The sequence below is a fragment of the Girardinichthys multiradiatus genome, chromosome X (genome assembly GCF_021462225.1).
Source record: "Girardinichthys multiradiatus isolate DD_20200921_A chromosome X, DD_fGirMul_XY1, whole genome shotgun sequence".
In the NCBI taxonomy this organism is placed as follows: Eukaryota; Metazoa; Chordata; class Actinopteri; order Cyprinodontiformes; family Goodeidae; genus Girardinichthys; species Girardinichthys multiradiatus.
The window spans coordinates 35,736,455-35,753,657 of NC_061817.1; the positions used below are offsets into that span (position 1 = coordinate 35,736,455).

Consider the following 17,203-nt stretch of genomic DNA (forward strand, 5'->3'; position numbering starts at 1 on the left):
TGTTAAGCTTTTCTTCATTAGGACATTAAGACAGAATTTAAGGCCCAATAGAGGCACCAAGGCTGATGTTGAATTCCAGAAGGTATTGTTAAAATCATTTGAAACTTGGAAATCTAAAACTCTGTAGCAAACATGGTAGTTTGTTGTTTTGATTCATTTAAATTAAGGGTTTTCTGCTATTTTTCAAATATCATTAGCCTCATAGCAGAGTTTCCTAAGTCATATATGACTTTGGCAATTATCCTATGAGGCTAACGATATAAACTAAAAACCAGACCACAGTAAAAACTTATTAAAAGAACTTGTTTACATTGTGTGCCATTTAAGGTTTTTTATGTAGCAGCGTTAACGTTTTCTGCACATCCATGCATCGTAGTATCTGATTTGATGTGTGCACCATGTCCGAGCTGTTATTAGAATAAAACCACCTCTGACTCCTCTTTGAGGGACTCTAACTGCTCTGGTGATCAGACTGAAGGCATCCTGAGCTGCACTCTGCACAACGACGCCGGCTGTTTCCAGGAAAGAGTGAAGAAGAGCTTCTGACCTGAATCTCCAAACCGCTCACAGTGCACACAGCAGCTGCAGGTAGATGGTTCACATCCGCCGCGCACCACGTTACTCAATACCACAAAAAGCTCTCACAGACTCACACAGAGTGGAGCTGAGCTTGAGAGGAAGTGTTGCAGGTGTAGCTGTTGGCCTACTGCTGATGATTTAACTTCCAATATCAGCTACACTGAAACTACTTCTGTGGTTATAGAAGAGCTCCAGAAGCAGCAGCACCTCGCATAAAAATAACTTGTTTAATGCCAGTCGACATGCAAATAAGTAAAAAACAGTTTCAGAAAGTCCAGAGAACTGCTGACTGAGAGCACTTTAAAGGATTACAAAACAGTCTGACTCCTGCTGAAAAATGTAAAGAAATGAAAAGTGTATTTTTTCCTTTTTCTCACGCCTGCTGTTACACCTGCTGTTTCCCGTTTACTGATAGGAGAGAGCAGTCTCCTGCTGTTACCTATTCCTGGGTTGGACCATAAAGAGAAAGTGATATTTTATAAAAAGGTTCCTGGGACCTTTGGAGGAGAAACAAGCCCACAGCATCTCAGATCCTCCACTGTGCCTAACAATGGAAAGGAGGTTCTTCACCACGCATTCATCCTTTGATTCACACCAGACCAACCTGGAGCATTGTTGAAAAGCCCATTCCTACTGTGACCAAAGCACGTAATTCAAGTTAAAGTTCCAGTAGAACTTAGCAAACTCCTAGAATTTACATATGTCATAGGGGGGACAGAAAATTAATTTTTTCCTGGCATCCCCTACAAGCAATGGGTTGGCATGTAGATATCTAATAGGTCTAATGGAGAAAATGTGACCCCAAGATGCCGCTCACAAGATGCTGCAGTTCCTCTATAGGTGAACTCTGGAGGATGTATTGTTCAGCCTTGGTTGGTGACTGTTAAAATAGTTTAGGAATGTTAATTAGCACTGACATAAATATGGGCAATTTTAGTGACTAGCTACTTTTTGGTGGAAATTTCTTTATTTGTAAAGATCAGTTTACATCTGCTTTTCCTTGGCTTTTCCATTTTAAGAGTGACTAAAATAAATCGGCCTCTGTGTCACCTCATATTTATACCACAGGGAAACAGGAAGTCAAGGTAATATGTGGCTACAACTTAACGGCCACAACAGAGACCTGGGAAGTGGAAAAGTCATGATAAAATCTGTCCACAAGATAGGAAGTCAGTATTATCTGGCTAAGCGCATTAGCAATATTAGTAAAATGATGCTTTTCTCAAAGTAAAATACAGGCACAGTGGGAACAGCAAGGCCAGTCCAGCCTTAGGCAGGTTTCTCCAAACCATCCTGGAATTCCAGGCCTTGAACCAATCCCATTGTAATTCAATTATAATTCACAGCTGCAACCGATGCATTTCTTTTTTTCACCACATCAAGTCTTTTAGGAAAAGCCTGGATATCATAAAATGAAGTTACTGCAGCTGTGATAAACATTTCTGCCACTAGGTGGTGAGCTCGATGCATAATTTGGTTACAACTAGAGAAGCAATGATTACAGTTCATTTTCTTCTGAGGAGTTTAATAAGCATTTCATGAAATATGTACAATCAATGTGGATTCCTGAAGTCAGCATAAACACCATTGATTTCAAATCATGTTCGGAAAAGGAGCAAACAGTTGTGGTTAAACGGTCATGTCAGATGGTTTAATAAAAGGAAAAGGAGATTTAAGAAAAGGATCAGAATTACATCAACTGAAAATCTTTTAAAGCAGTAATGTTTGCTGCGTTCTTCAGAATAAACCATTTCTGACTCCAATCTGTTTTAATGTGGTAAAAAGCATACTTTTAATTTTTTCTCATTATAAATATTTATGTTGGGAAACAAACACTCACAATGCCAAGATAATACCTAATAAATCTTTGAGGTGACAAATGTCAGGAAGCTAGATTAAAACAGTATTAGACATGGGAATTCAGCTGATTCTGGATATCCAGGTCCATGATTGGTTTATACATTTTCTCATCTCTTTAAGATAAAAGCTTTTGTGGGGTTCAGGCTTTTATACATCCATCAATTTTCTCTACCCACTTCTTCCATACTGGGTCACAGGGGAGCTGGTGCCTATCTCCAGCAGGCAAGTTGTGCTGATCACCCTAGACAAGTCACCAGTCCATTACAGGGCAACACAGAGACACACAACATGTATACACACACACAATCCAGAATACCTGGAGAGGACCCACACATGCATCGGGAGAACATGCAAACTCCATGCAGAAAAACCCTTCATTCAGGACTTGAACCCAAGACCTTCTTGCTGCAAGGCAACAGTGCTACCAACTGCACCACTGTTCAGTTTGTCATGACCACATATAATTTCGTTTTAGTTCCATTTTATTTACCTGTCGTCATTTTAGTTTTGGTTTTGTTTTGGTCGACTTAATTCACAGTACATTTATTTGACTAAAACATTAGTCACAGAATAATTCCGTTTAGGTTCTGTTATATCTTATTTCTTACTAGCTATATGAAATCTTGGTAAATGGTAAATGGCCTGCACTTGTGTAGCGCTTTATCAAGTCCCCGGAGACCCCAAAGCGCTTTATACTACAACCAGTCATCCACCCATTCACACTGACGGTGGTAGACTACATTTTAACCACAGCTACCTGGAGCACACTGACAGAAGTGAGGCTGCCATACGCAGGCGCCACCAGGCCCTCTGACCACCATCAGCAGGCAAGGCAGGTGAAGTGTCTTGCCCAAGGACACAACGACTGAAACAGACAGAGCAGGGGTTCGAACCGGCAACCACAGGACGAATTCCTACCACTGTCATCGAAATCTTTTTATTGTATAACTATAATGCACACATTAACTTTATTTCAGGGTTCTAACACATTTTTCTTGAGAAAATTTTATAGTTTTCCACACCCAGCTTTTTTAGTTTTCAGTTCTGCATATTTCTAAACATTAACCTTAAACCTGCTACATTAGTAGTCAGGTCTTAACATCTTCAGGTCCCAGAATAATGAAATCAAACATGCTGAAATTGGTTTCCTTTTTTAGGTGTGGTAATGGGCGACTTCGCTGTGTTTCTGCCATGTGGACTAACTTAAATCATCTTTATTTCAATATCCAGAGCTCTGCTTGGAAATATGGACTCAAGAATCCGAGATGAAATGCAAAGCTTTGGTAAATTTACTGTACTTTGGTTATACTTCCTAAAAATAGCAGTTTGTTTGCTTTGATTAGCATTTTAGACACAGTTTTGGACCACAGGTACAATTCAGTCTGAATTTAAAGTTGTCTAAAAAACAAAGATAGTGGCACATAAAAAAAAAACTAAATATACATGGCTAAAACAATAAAACACAGGTGTAATTTGGTAAATCAAAGGATGCCAAATCAATGAACCAATGTGGAAACCACTGGATTTATTAAGCATGATTATTAAATTCAGTCATAAAATGGAAGAAAGTCTGGAAAATCTCACTTTTCTTTTACCAATCCAGATCTTGAAAATGGTAAAAGCAAATGCCTTAATATTCCAGAGTGGAAACCCTGTTAATTCGAATTTGTTTGTTCGATGATTTTTTGAAACTTGAAAATCCTAAATAAGATTCTTAATAACAATGTGTGTCCCGGGGGCCATTTTGGGATTTTGTGTGGCCCTCCATCTCAGTGTAAGAATGGTACAAATGGAACAGGCATTTGATACAGATGGATACTTTTTTTTTTATCATTTATGTGCCAAGATATTCACTGAAATGTATCTTTTTGAAATAGTAATTTTTAAGTACCATGCAACGTTTTTGTCCTTCAAAGGTCACGTATTGTTGTTGTGTTTTTTATTTTAATCTCATGGAATCTAAAACCACAAACATCAGGTAACTTTGTCTAACAACAAGCTTGGACGCATCTATGCATTAAACCAGCCAAACCTTTTCAAAGAAGACTTACTCGTATTGCATTCTTTTTGAAATAAAAGACTAAAAACAAAACAGAAAACCTTCTATGACTCGGTTGTTTGCTTCATTAAAACACTGCGTGTTTAATTTATAGTTGATCAGGCAAAAAATAAATGAATGAATGCATTTAACAAGGACTAAAACTGTGCATCTCTGGGCTACAACCAGCGGCTCTGTTTACAGCTGCAGTCCGTGTGTTAGGTAGCCCCGCCTCCTCCGTCGGGCGTGCTCGTGACGTCACAGTAGAAGCTCGCGCTCTGAGCTCCAGCAGCGCTCAGGTTGATCCATCCAGTCCGCTCAGTCCGCGCTCCCTAACGGACCTAACGGTTCCCAACATGAACCAGGATGTAACTTCGCCGCTTCCCCAGAAACTTTCACCCACCAACGGTCTGCCGGCGTTCTCGGTCTTTCCCGCTTCCTTAACTCCAGTTTGGATTCCATCCCGAAGAAATCTGAGTTAAAACATTGAAACTGCTCCGGTTTTCCTCTTGCTGTCCAGGAATGTTAACTCACTAAGGAAACGGTTTGGATAACGGTCTGTTTAACGGTAGCGGAGGGGCTGCCGGAGTGTTTTTCTCTGCTTCTTTTCGCGACTTTTTGGAGGAATAAACTGTGTTGTGGACTGAAAACTTCTCATCTCCTACCGTCAGCTAGCCAGCAGCGGTGGTGCGGAGGGAGAATGCTATCTTCTGCTCCCATCGGCGCTCTCGCTGATTTCTTCGTGTTTATGTAGAGGCTGAAAACAAAATGATTTCGGAGGAGAGAAGCAGCCACGTAAATAAACAAGCCCTTAACTTTCCTGTGGCTTTGCTGATTCGCTCTCCCAAGAGGCGCCTGGCCAAGCTGGGGAGGAAACCCAGCAATGGATCTGTCCAGTAAGTCTAATCTAATTTAATTTAATCTAATCAACTTTTAACACTAGGTGCAACTGCCATATAAACAGCTGAAGGCACCTATTGTTCTGCCACTGCAGATCTAAACCTGCTGTTAAATACAGTGCTGTAAAAATGAATGTATCCTTCACACTTACATGTTTCAGATTATCAAACTAATTTTAATATCAGACAATATAAGCTGAGTAGCAGTGATAGGAGTTTTTAAATGATAATTTCCTTTATTACAGAGGAAAAGCTATCTAAACTAACCTGGCCTTATGTGAAAAAGCATTACCCCCTAAACCTATAATTGGTTGGCCTTAACAGCTGCCATCAAGTGCTTTCAATAACTAGCAGTGAGTCTTTTTGCATCAATTTGGAGGAATTTTGGCCCACTCTTTTTTGCAGAATTGTTTTAATCCATCCACATTTGATGAGGGGAGTTCCTGCCTCAAGTGGAGGAGTTCAAGTATCTTTGGGTCTTGTTCACAAGTGAGGGGAGAATGGAGTGGGAGATCGACAGACGGATCAGACCCAATCCCGGATGAGTGGAAAATGAGTATGAGCATCCACATTTGAGAGAATTTGAGCATGAATGACCCGTTTAGGGTAATGACACAGTATCCGATTTAGTAAAGGTCCAGACTGTGACTATGCCACTCCAAAAAACCATAATTTATTTTGTTAAGCCAATTCAGACAATGACTTGCTGGTGTGTTTTGGATCATTGTCCTACTGCAGGACCCAAGTAATCTTGAGATTAAGGAAATAAACGGATGGGTGGACCTCTAGACGAGAGCAGAATTCATGGTTCTATCAAATGTGACGAGTCGTCCCAGTCCGAAAGCAGACCATGCCACTACCATCACCATGTGATGCTCTTTTTCTAAAATGCTGGGTTAGTTTCATGCCAGATGTGACTGTACACACACCTTCCACAAAGTTCGAAAGTGGACTTGTCAGTGTGAAGAATATTTTCCTTATAGTCTTGGTGATCATCAAGATGGCAAATGTGATACGGGCCTTAATGTTTTTTGTTTTTTTTGGCCAGCAGTGGTTTTCACCTGGAAACTCTCTGTATGGTCCAATTGTGCCCAGTCTCTGTCTTATTGTTGAATGGTGAGCTCTGACCTTAACAGAGGCAAGTGAGGTCTGCAGAGCTTTAGATGTTCTATGTTTGTTACCTGCTGGATGAGTTGCCAATGTACCTTGATGGAAATTTGGTAGGGTGACCTCAGGGGTGGAAACAAAATTTCTCCATCAGCCACTGTGGCTGGTGGATAAAACTTTTAACCAGCCAATCAAACATTTTACCAGCCAATATTTTTCTCTGTGTTTAACATTTGCCCTGGTTATGAGAAATGCTCAATGGTAAACGCATGAATTATTTGCAAATCTATTTGAAATCACTGAAGGGTCTTCCTTTTTTACCGATGGCGTGAGCACTTCTAAACGGTACGTTCAGCTTTTCATGCTGGACTGTTTTCAGGCTGCCCATTCCCCTCATAGCAGCAGTTTCCTCCGTAGCTGCAATTCCTTGAATGATGTGTTTCACCTCCTTGTGTGTTGCCCTGCGATGGACTGGCGACGTGTCCAGGGTGTACCCTGCCTCTCGCCCATAGATTGCTGGAGATAGGCACCAGCTCCCCCGTGACCCACTATGGAATAAGCGGTAGAAAATGACTGACTGACCTCCTTGTGGCATGTTGAAGAATTGTTTTCCTTGATAGCCTCCCTTTTTTAATTTTTTGTGCCTAAAATTAAGTTGAAACAAACGTTGACTGGCAGCTTTCATCAAACAGGAGCATAACTCAGTCATGTAACATCTGATTGTCAGTTCTTTTCCACTGTTTTTTCTCCTCTTTAGAAAGGTTTTTGTTTTCTGCCATCCACTTAACACCAGGAATGTACACATTGCTGATGGTACTGCTCAGTTTTTCTTCTCTTTCTTATAATGGCATTAAAAGCAGGCTAGCAGCAACTCAGGCGTTTTGCTGCCCCCGACAGGTCAGTGGTGCAAATTAAACGCAGTTTTTTTTTCTGTTTTAATTGCAAACTCACCACTGTTTGGTTCAGTTCAGTTCAATTCAATTCAAAAATACTTTATTAATTCCAAAGGGAAGTTAAATATTGTAGTAGCTCTTCTTCAAAGAGTTGTTGTAGATGCTGATGGCTGTGGGCAGGAAGGATCTCCTGTAGAGCTCTGTCTTACAGCACATCTGAAGAAGCCTCTGACTGAAGACACTCTTTTGTCCAATCTGTGCATCATGTGTGGCTTTCTCCAGGTTTTCCAGCTTCCTCCCACATCCAAAAAATGTTTGCATCTGTACGGGTTTAAAGTTTTTAAATGTCTGTTATTGTTGTTTAAACACCTTCTGAGGTTATCTAGAAGGTGAACCTTTTCAGCTGTTTTGTTGTAAAATTGTTGTTGGTTGAATCTGACTCGAAGACATTATTAAAACATCCTCTGATCAAGGCAAATTCTTAGTTAATACCTTGACAAAATAGTCAGTTAGAAAGTTGACTACTATTGAACATGTCTGTCAATCCGGAGAGAAGACCACTTGCAAGATGTTTACTATTTCCCCCTCTGTCTCCTCTCAGGTCCAGCAAGTCAGACAGCACTGCAGAGAGCGTTGGTGTTCGGCAGCCAGCTAAGAGCAAAATCAGACGTCACAACAACAGGCTTTCGACAGTTTTCGGCCACAGCCCCACCCTGCGGGACGGTGGCCGACGCGGCCAGACGAGGGGCAGCGGAAGCTTCACCGGAGACCTCCAGGCTGCGGATGACCCTGCCGAGCTTTCCAGCCAGCTATCTGTGCCTGGAATCCTGAAGATCTTTGGTAGCGATATCTGTCAAGGGACCCACTACAAGAGCGTGTTGGCCACCACTCATTCCAGTGCAAAGGAGCTGGTGAGGGAGGCCTTAGAGAGGTGAGAGTTTCCCATATAGTGCTCAACGTTCCACACAGACGTCTTAAAAGAGGCATGTAATCTAATTTGCTCTGAAATGTCCTTTTTGTTTATTGTGTTTCCCACCTTTTGATGTAAAGTATAATTTTAAAGTGCAAAGACAAGAATGCGTTTTTTGACATAAAAATAAAAAAATAAGTGGTGTGTGTGTGATACTCTTAAATTAAATCTAGTGCACCAAATTGTATACAAAAGTCACCTTCCTTAGTAAATAAATGTTACCTGTGGGTTCTTTAATCTGAATATAACTCTGTTCTGTTTCTGGCCTCAGAGGTTTGTTAGAGAACATCAGATAACAAACAGCATCATAAAGACCAAGATACACAGCAGGCGGGTCAGGGAGAAAGTTCTAGAGACGTTTAAAGCGGGATTAGGTTTTGACACAGTAAAAAACAACAGAAAACAACTGAACTCCAGGAAGTCTTGGTTTGAAGACAACCATTACATGTCCAGTATGCACTTTGTTACAGACCAGGTACAATGTCCTCTGGCTTTCCAACATACATGCAAAATGCAATGTGTGAAGGAAATCCAAAACTTTGAAACACGGTGGTGGCCGCATCATGCTGTGGAGATGCTGGGTTTTTTTCAATGTGAAAATCTTTGAATACTTTCATAGAGGTTTGTACAGGAGTTTTTACAATTAAAAAAGCTTTACTACCATTCTAGCTCAGACATTATGGCTTTTAAAAAGTTAACTATGATCTTCAAACTCAAAACCAGTAAAGGTCTTCCACTATCTTCCGCTACCACAATCCTCCTGCCTGAAAGATGTGCTTTTGTCGTTCAGGTACTGTCTGGAAAAAGAAGACGCCAATGACTATGTGCTGTGTGATGTGATTGGTCAGACGGGGGCTGATAATCAGTGGAAGAGGGAGTGCTTCAGAGTGGTGGGTGACAATGAGAGGCCCCTCATGCTCCAGTCCTTGTGGAAGCCCAAGGAAGGCTTCTTCAGAAGATTTGAGATCCAGCTGTGCTCCACTGTTGAACAGCAGAGCTTGAAGGATAGAGACACAATCACAGCAGGTATACTCACCACTTCACACATATTGTTCAGAATAATGTGTAGTACCATTGTTGGTGTGACGAGTCTAAGTGATCCCAGCATCTCTACCTCTGGATAATCAATCACTCTGTCTCTGCATGGGAAGCCTTTAGCCTTGTCTCTTATTGCCGGCTAACTGCCATTATTGTCCTGCTTATCACCAGCTATAAAAGGGGAGATGGCAGGCATGTTGGACTGCTCAGGAGGAAACAAAGGCTGCAATGAGGGATAGAGAGGGTCACTCAAGCGCTGCTCTTATCTTTCAAGGGCCAGTAGAGCCTCCATGAATCATCAAGGAGTTGAGCAGCTCTTTTAAGAGGGCCTGTAGCTGTTACTGCGGTGTTATTCTCAATCAGAGCTCACTGCCTGCATGCAGGGGACTGTGAAGGCTCGTTGACTTTGGCTCAAGTCTGGAGGCCTCATTTGCATTGGGATTGGTACATTCTGACTTTTGAATCTTGTCTTGAATTTCAGGGTTCCTGTACAGTCGTGAATAGTCTGGAGAAGTATGGAATTGATTTGACCATTTTCCAGGTCTGAATGAGAAAAATAACATTTAGTTTGCAAAACACATTAAAAAACAAATTTCATTTTCTAAAAAGTGAAAATCTTGGTCACTAAAAAGAAATGTTTTTTTAAAATTATTATTTATTATTATTAAATGTCAGTCAGCTATCACATGTCATTTTTATCATCAGTATGTTGGTTTTATATTTTTGGTAGAGAACCCACAGATAGGCATGGCCTGATTAAGGAAAGGTCTGAAAAGGATCTGGGCACGTTTTCTCCCCGTTGTTCTGCCTCTGCCTGTGTTTCTGCACATCTCAGTGAGTTTGTTCTAGAGCTCAGGATCAAAAGAACTAAATGGATGTTCAGCTCCAGTACTGGGAACGCTGGGTAAGCAGGTCTCTGACGTCATGAGGGTTCAGACAACCACTATTTAGCTCTGAAACTCTCATTCTGATTGTTTATTGGGCTCTTAAACATGTTTTATGTAGTAAACATCTCTCTTGAGATTATTTTCTTCTGGCATGGAGCTGGAGTTTAGTTTGGGAAAAGACAAATTTCTAGGAAATGTTCTGGTTTCACATGTACAGATGACCTGTCAAAGTGAGAACTGTTTTGCACTTTTTGTTTGTAAATTTATTGGGTTTTTAATTGTTTTATAGTAGTCTTTTTAACATTATATGCTTATAAGTAATAATAATAATAAAAGGTAATGATAATAAAAAGGTACTCATATTTAATAAGGAAAGGTTTAAATTTCTTACAGAATCCTTGAAAAGCAGCAAAGTGAAGCCAAAAGCCTCCGTTACAACAGTTAATGCCCCTAATGAGTGATAATAACTGATGTTACTGGGTTGCTATAGTTACCATATGCATTATCCTCCGATGATTAGTCCAGTCATCTTAGTTCTGCTCAGACTTCTGTAGACTGTTCCTGTGGATGTTTTAATGTCTCATACAATGGATATGTTGTGCATAAGGAACCCCTCTACCAGCCTGATGACATTTAAAATTCTCATTATAGCCACAAGATGAAATGCAAACCAACCAGCGTGTCAGAAATGTACCTGCTTTAGTTTTCATTGTTCTGAGGCATATGATCCGCCTTGTTCTCTCATCATCACTCTCCCCTCTCTGTGCAGGAAATCTGTCCTTTACCTCTGTGGGGTTTTTGGGCACAGAGCCCATTCTGTCAGAGCACTGCTGAACAATGTAGAAAACACCCATTTCCACAACTGATAGGAGGAGCAGAGAGTCGGGTGTGAAGCCCGGCTGTCTGGACATTCCACTGCGCTTAATGGCTCCAGCAAAGCTGAATAGTGTTTGTGTTACGTCAGACCGACGGGGCGATTGTTGATATCAGATAGACGAGGCCACATTTCACTTTCCTCCCTGCACATTAACCCTGTTTTCCTCTGGTTCTGTTGTGTTTGAATCTGCGCCAGTTCAGTCAAGCATTATGATTGAGCCGGTTTGGTTTACCAAGGCAATTTCAGGGGAATTTCGGCCACTGTAAACAAGATTTCATAAACAAAAGTTCTCTTCGTTTTTTTTTCTCTTTTAAAGAATTTTGCTGAGTTAAATGGTCCAGAGATGTAAGGATGTTCACCTTCCAGCAGGGCAACCATCTTAACATGGTTTGGATTGAAGTATACTTGTGTTATAATGGTCCATTCAATGTTGGTGGAGATATTAAATGCATGCAACACTCTTCGATTTTTATTTGTAAGAAGGTTGAAAACTCTTCATCATTTGGTTGTAATGTGACCAAATGTGGAATGGTTCAAGGGGTATGAATAGTTTTGGATTAAAGCATATTCATTTGTTAGAATGGCCCAGTCAAAGTCCAGACCTGAATCTAACTGTCTTTGGCAAGACCTGAAAACTGATGTTCACAGATGCTCTCCATCTAATCTGACTAAGATTGGGTTAATTTGCAGGAGGAATGAGGTAAAATCCCCATCTCTAGATGTGCAAACCTGGTAGAGATATACTGCAATAGACTTGCTGCTGTTATTGCAGCCAGAGGTGGTTCTACAAAGTAGGGTGCTGAATGCCGCACATTTCAGATTTAAAAAATGTGGAATACCATGTATCATTTTTTCTAAATCTTCACAATTACAGATTTATTTTTTCCGTCTCGTAAAATTAATATATGTTGAAGTTTGTGTTTCTAACGTGACACAATGGGGAAAGGTTCACAGAGTGTGGATAGTCATCAATGCAATTTTATTTAAAAAATGCCCTTTCTGGTAGATGGCATGTTCTAAGTGCTGTGCTTCCACTTACTGCACACTAATCATAGATTTGGCCCATCAGATGGACTTGAGATGCTAAAGCTCTTGGAGAGCGCTAGAAATATGAAGATGAAAGAAAAGTCTGAGAACAATGAAGAAAATAAGGGCTAATCACAACAGTGCAGCCCTCATAATGCAGATAGATGGAAGACAGTCGAATAATTTAACAACCAACGTGGCGATTACAATCCAGAACCAAATGGGCACCGACCTCTGCGCTTGGTGCTGCTTATTTAGATTCAAAAGTTGATTTTAAATATTTTAGATGGTGACGCTTTTGACAGAAAGTAACATGATGCCTCTTTGTCATTCCAGGGCTCAATGCTCAGGCTCGTAAGCTGCAGAAGAACCGGTCCAGAGTGACCTCCCTGTTCGTGGACAGCTGCGGGGAGGACACAGATGGACTCGGCTTCTGGAGGAGCCTGAGTGAGATGGACCTGTCTGCGATGGGGAAGGATGCCAACCGGGCCCAACAGAGCGCGCTCAGAGAGGACCCAGAGGCTGAGGCTGACAAGGACGTGCTACGGCTCGGCATGGAGAAGGAAGAGACGGAGAGTAGTGACGACAACACCACCCAGTACTCCATCCACCCACCCTTTGACTTCCCTTACTTCCTCCTACTGCAAGGCTATAGTCACAGACAGGTGAGGGTTATTGATCACTAAATCAGAATCAGAATCAGAAAAGCTTTATTGCCAAGTACGTTTTTGGACATACAAGGAATTTGTTTTGGCGTAGTCGGTGCAATACAGTACAAATTAAACAGTATAAACATATCTACAATATAATATAAATATATGTGCACAGTTTTAAGTGAGTGAGAGTAAATATAGAGCAGTATAAGATGCAAGAGCAATACAACAGTGCAGGTGATCATTGTGCAAGTAAAGCAGCAGTCCATGCTGAGCGTTAATGTAACGCATAGAGTTACAGGTTACAGGTGTCCTGTCAGCAAAAAAAAAAAGGGGGGGGGGGGAGTCAGTGTGGTTTCCGGGCTTTGTTAACCAGGCTGGTGGCAGATGGGAAAAAACTGTTCTTGTGGCGTGAGGTTTTGGTCCAGATGGACCGCAGCCTCCTGCCAGAGGGGAGAGTCTCAAAGAGTCTGTGACCGGGGTGGGAGGGATCAGCCAGAATCTTCCCTGCTCGCTTCAGGGTCCTGGAGGTGTACAGTTCCTGGAGCGACAGTAGACTGCAGCCAATCACCTTCTCAGCAGACCGAATGACACGCTGCAGCCTGCCCTTATCCTTGGCTGTAGCAGCGGCGTACCAGATGGTGATGGAGGAGGTGAGGATGGACTCAAAGGATGGCTGTGTAGAAGTGCACCATCATAGTCTTTGGCAGGTTGAATTTCTTCAGCTGCCGCAGGAAGAACATCCTCTGCTGGGCTTTCTTGATGAGGGAGCTGATGTTTGGCTCCCACTTGAGATCCTGGGAGATGATGGTTCCCAGGAAGCGGAAAGATTCCACAGTGTCAATTGTGGAGTCACAGAGGGTGATGGGGGCAGGTGGGGCTGGGTTCTGCCTGAAGTCCACAACCATCTCCACTGTCTTTAGAGCGTTGAGCTCAAGGTTGTTCTGGCTGCACCAGTCCAACAGATGGTCCACCTCCCATCTGTACGCGGACTCGTCACCATCAGAGATGAGTCCGATCAGGGTGGTGTCGTCCGCAAACTTCAGAAGCTTGACAGACTGGTGACTGGAGGTGCAGCTGTTGGTGTACAGGGAGAAGAGCAGAGGAGAGAGAACACAGCCTTGGGGGGAACCGGTGCTGATGGTCAGGGAGTCAGAGACGTGCTTCCCCAGCCTCACGCGCTGCTTCCTGTCAGACAGGAAGTCAGTGATCCACCTGCAGGTGGAGTCGGGCACACTCAGCTGGGAGAGTTTCTCCTGGAGCAGAACTGGGACGATGGTGTTGAAGGCAGAGCTGAAATCCACAAACAGGATCCTGGCATAGGTTCCTGTGGAGTCCAGGTGCCGGAGGATGAAGTGAAGGGCTAGGTTGACTGCATCATCTACAGACCTGTTGGCTCTGTAGGCAAACTGCAGGGGGTCCAGGAGGGGGTCGGTGATGTCTTTTAGGTGTGAGAGCACAAGGCGCTCAAAGGACTTCATCACCACAGAGGTCAGGGCGACGGGTCTGAAGTCATTAAGACCTGTGGTCCTTGGCGTCTTGGGAACAGAGACGATGGTGGAGGACTTGAAGCAGGCTGGCACATGACATGTCTCCAGTGAGGTGTTAAAAATGTCTGTGAAGACTGGAGACAGCTGATCAGCGCAGTGCTTCAGGCTGGCTGGTGAGACAGAATCCGGACCAGCAGCTTTCCGGGGGTTCTGTCTCCTGAAGAGTTTGTTTACGTCCCTCTCCTGGATGGAAAGAGCCGTCCTCGGCGTGGGTAGGGGGCTGGTGGGGGGGGAACTTCAGGGTGGGGGTTGGAGGTGCCAAGGCCCCTCTTGAGGTTGGAGAGATGGGGGTGGTGGATTGTGGCTGCAGCTGTTGGGGGGCGTCGTGGGGGATGGTTGCAGGACTGTCCCTTTGTCTTTCAAAGCGGCAGTAGAACTCGTTCAGGTCGTTGGCGAAGCGTCGGTCGTTGATGGAGTGGGGGGCTTTCGGCTTGTAGTTGGTGATTTGCTTGAGCCCTTTCCAGACAGACGCAGAGTGGTTGGCTGAGAACTGGTTTTGGAGCTTCTCAGAGTACAGTCGTTTGGCCTCTTTCACTGCCTTGCCAAACTTGTACTTTGCCTCTCTGTATATGTCTTTGTCCCCACTCCTGAAGGCCTCTTCCTTATCCAGTCTTAACCTTCTGAGTTTAGCTTTGAACCAGGGTTTGTCGTTGTTGTAACTCACCCTGGTGCATGATGGTACACAGCTGTCCTCACAGAAGCTGATGTAGGAAGTCACAGCCTCTGTGTACTCGTCCAGACTGTTGGTAGTAGTCCTGAACACATCCCAGTCTGTACAGCCTAAACACGCCTGGAGATTCTCCACAGCCTCACTGCTCCACTTCCTTGTCGTCCTCACCACAGGTTTGCAGAGCTTTAGTTTCTGCCTGTATGCAGGAATCAGGTGGACCATGATGTGGTCGGATTGGCCCAGTGCAGCACGTGGGACGGCGTGATGGTGGTGTAACAGTGATCCAGAATGTTGTCCTCTCTGATCGGACATTTTATAAACTGTCTATATTTGGGGAGTTCGTGGGTCAGATTACCTTTGTTAAAGTCGCCAACGACGATTACTAAGGAGTCCGGGTTGGTCCGCTCCACACTCAGTATCTGGTCGGTGAGCATGCGCTGTGCGACCTGCACGTTAGCAGGTGGGATGTAAACACCGACCAGGATGAACGAAGCGAACTCACGGGGGGAATAGAAAGGCTTACAGTTTATGATGAAGGCTTCCAGGTCTGGAGAACAGTGCTGCTGAATCACTGTCACGTCGTTGCACCAACCACTGTTGAGGTAAAAACAGATTCCTCCACCTTTCGCTTTGCCGGAGAGTTCCGTGTCTCTGTCCGCTCTGTAGAGCTGGAATCCTGCCAGCTGCAGCGCAGAGTCTGGTATTAATCCACACAGCCACGTCTCCGTGAAGCACAAAACTGCCGATGAATAAAAGTCCCTGTTTTTCCCCAACAGCAGTTGTAGTTCGTCAATTTTGTTGGGAAGTGAGCGCACGTTAGAGAGAAATATTCCAGGTAACGGTGTTCGTAGTCCACGCTGGCGAAGTCGTACCAGCACCCCAGCCCGTTTCCCTCTCTTCCGGCGTTTCACTGCGTGAACAAAGGTGAGCGCACCTTTGACCAGAATGTCTAAAAATTCCAGAGCAGTAGGTAGAAAAGTTGGAAATAACTCCTCTGGTGTAGAAGCCCTGATGTTCATGAGTTCTTCTCTGGTGAGAGAGCTCCGGGTACCATCACAGGAGACCGTTTTAAAGCAAAAAACAAAACAAAACAATGCGCACCAACACGCCGAGGCGACCATCTGCGGCGCCATCATACTTTTCAATCAATGTTTAAATTCTCTTTTTAAGTGAAATGTTTATCTGGACCCAAAGCAGCAGAGAATAGAGCATCCTGTATATTAATATACCGACATATTACTTAGCTTGTTGTCCAAAACTTGTGTTTTCATAAAATATGAGATTAACTGTCTCTCGCAGCTCTAATGATGACCATCAACAAGCATTAAAAAAGTCTGGGTATTTAGGATGATTTTGAATTCATCTTAGGTGGATTCATTTTATAAGGAAGCACATGAAAAAACACAAAATGCTAGAGATTAGAGATTAGTGCCAGATTTCTGATTTCTCTTTAAGAAGTATTATTAAAATTGTTCATAACATTTCTTCCTAGCCTTCCTGCCATCAGATGTCATTAATTAATAAAACTGTTATCAGAGTAAATGCCCCATCATGTGTTAGAGAGGTGACGTAAAACAAAACGATGATTTAAGCTAACTCTGTGTGTATCTCCTAGAGGACGCAGACCCTCATCTTAACACTAAGACTCCTGAAAAGCTGCCAACATTTACAAATCCAGCAGGTTCCATGAAGATCCAAATAACCCAAAGACTATTTTCCAACTGTTGTCTGATAATGTTTCAGTCATACATTTAGTGTAGGGTTTGTATCAGGGAGCTATGAGCATTAACAGATGTATTGTGAATTTTAAAATACTTTCATGACAAACAAGCTTTAATCTTTTATTGAAATAAATACCATAAAAAACTGCTAAGATTTTAAGTCCGAATCGCCCATCTCTAGCTCCGGGTCAGTTTGTCACTTTGACTAAACATGATGGGTATGAACTGATGTGCTTTTACAGACTGCTAAAGGTTTTCTGCTTCCTCTGACATCCTTTTTAAACCACTAACTGATCCTAAAAAACCTGACTTTATGTCTTCTTCCTGCAGTAAAAACCTGCCGAGAATTGTTTAGTGCAACCCGGTATCACTCAGATGTGGTGCGTTCACTAACTGTAAAAAGATCTGATTTTTGAGTTTTTGATTTGCCAGTTA

General features: G+C 42.9%; 1 protein-coding gene across 2 annotated transcripts in view; it reads left to right on the forward strand.

The window, feature by feature from the left end:
- The first annotated feature begins 4,715 nt into the window (after positions 1 to 4,715).
- The window catches only part of LOC124863046 (ras-associating and dilute domain-containing protein-like), a 39,622-nt gene continuing 27,134 nt past the window's right edge, over positions 4,716 to 17,203 (forward strand). The window contains exons 1-4 of one of the 2 annotated variants that reach the window (XM_047357297.1): positions 4,716 to 5,373; positions 7,978 to 8,307; positions 9,137 to 9,372; positions 12,511 to 12,839. In XM_047357297.1, coding sequence (XP_047213253.1) covers positions 5,246 to 5,373; positions 7,978 to 8,307; positions 9,137 to 9,372; positions 12,511 to 12,839 — 1,023 coding nt within the window. In that variant the 5' untranslated portion in view covers positions 4,716 to 5,245. The remainder of the gene's footprint in view (positions 5,374 to 7,977; positions 8,308 to 9,136; positions 9,373 to 12,510; positions 12,840 to 17,203) is intronic. The other variant, XM_047357296.1, reaches the window with a different exon arrangement.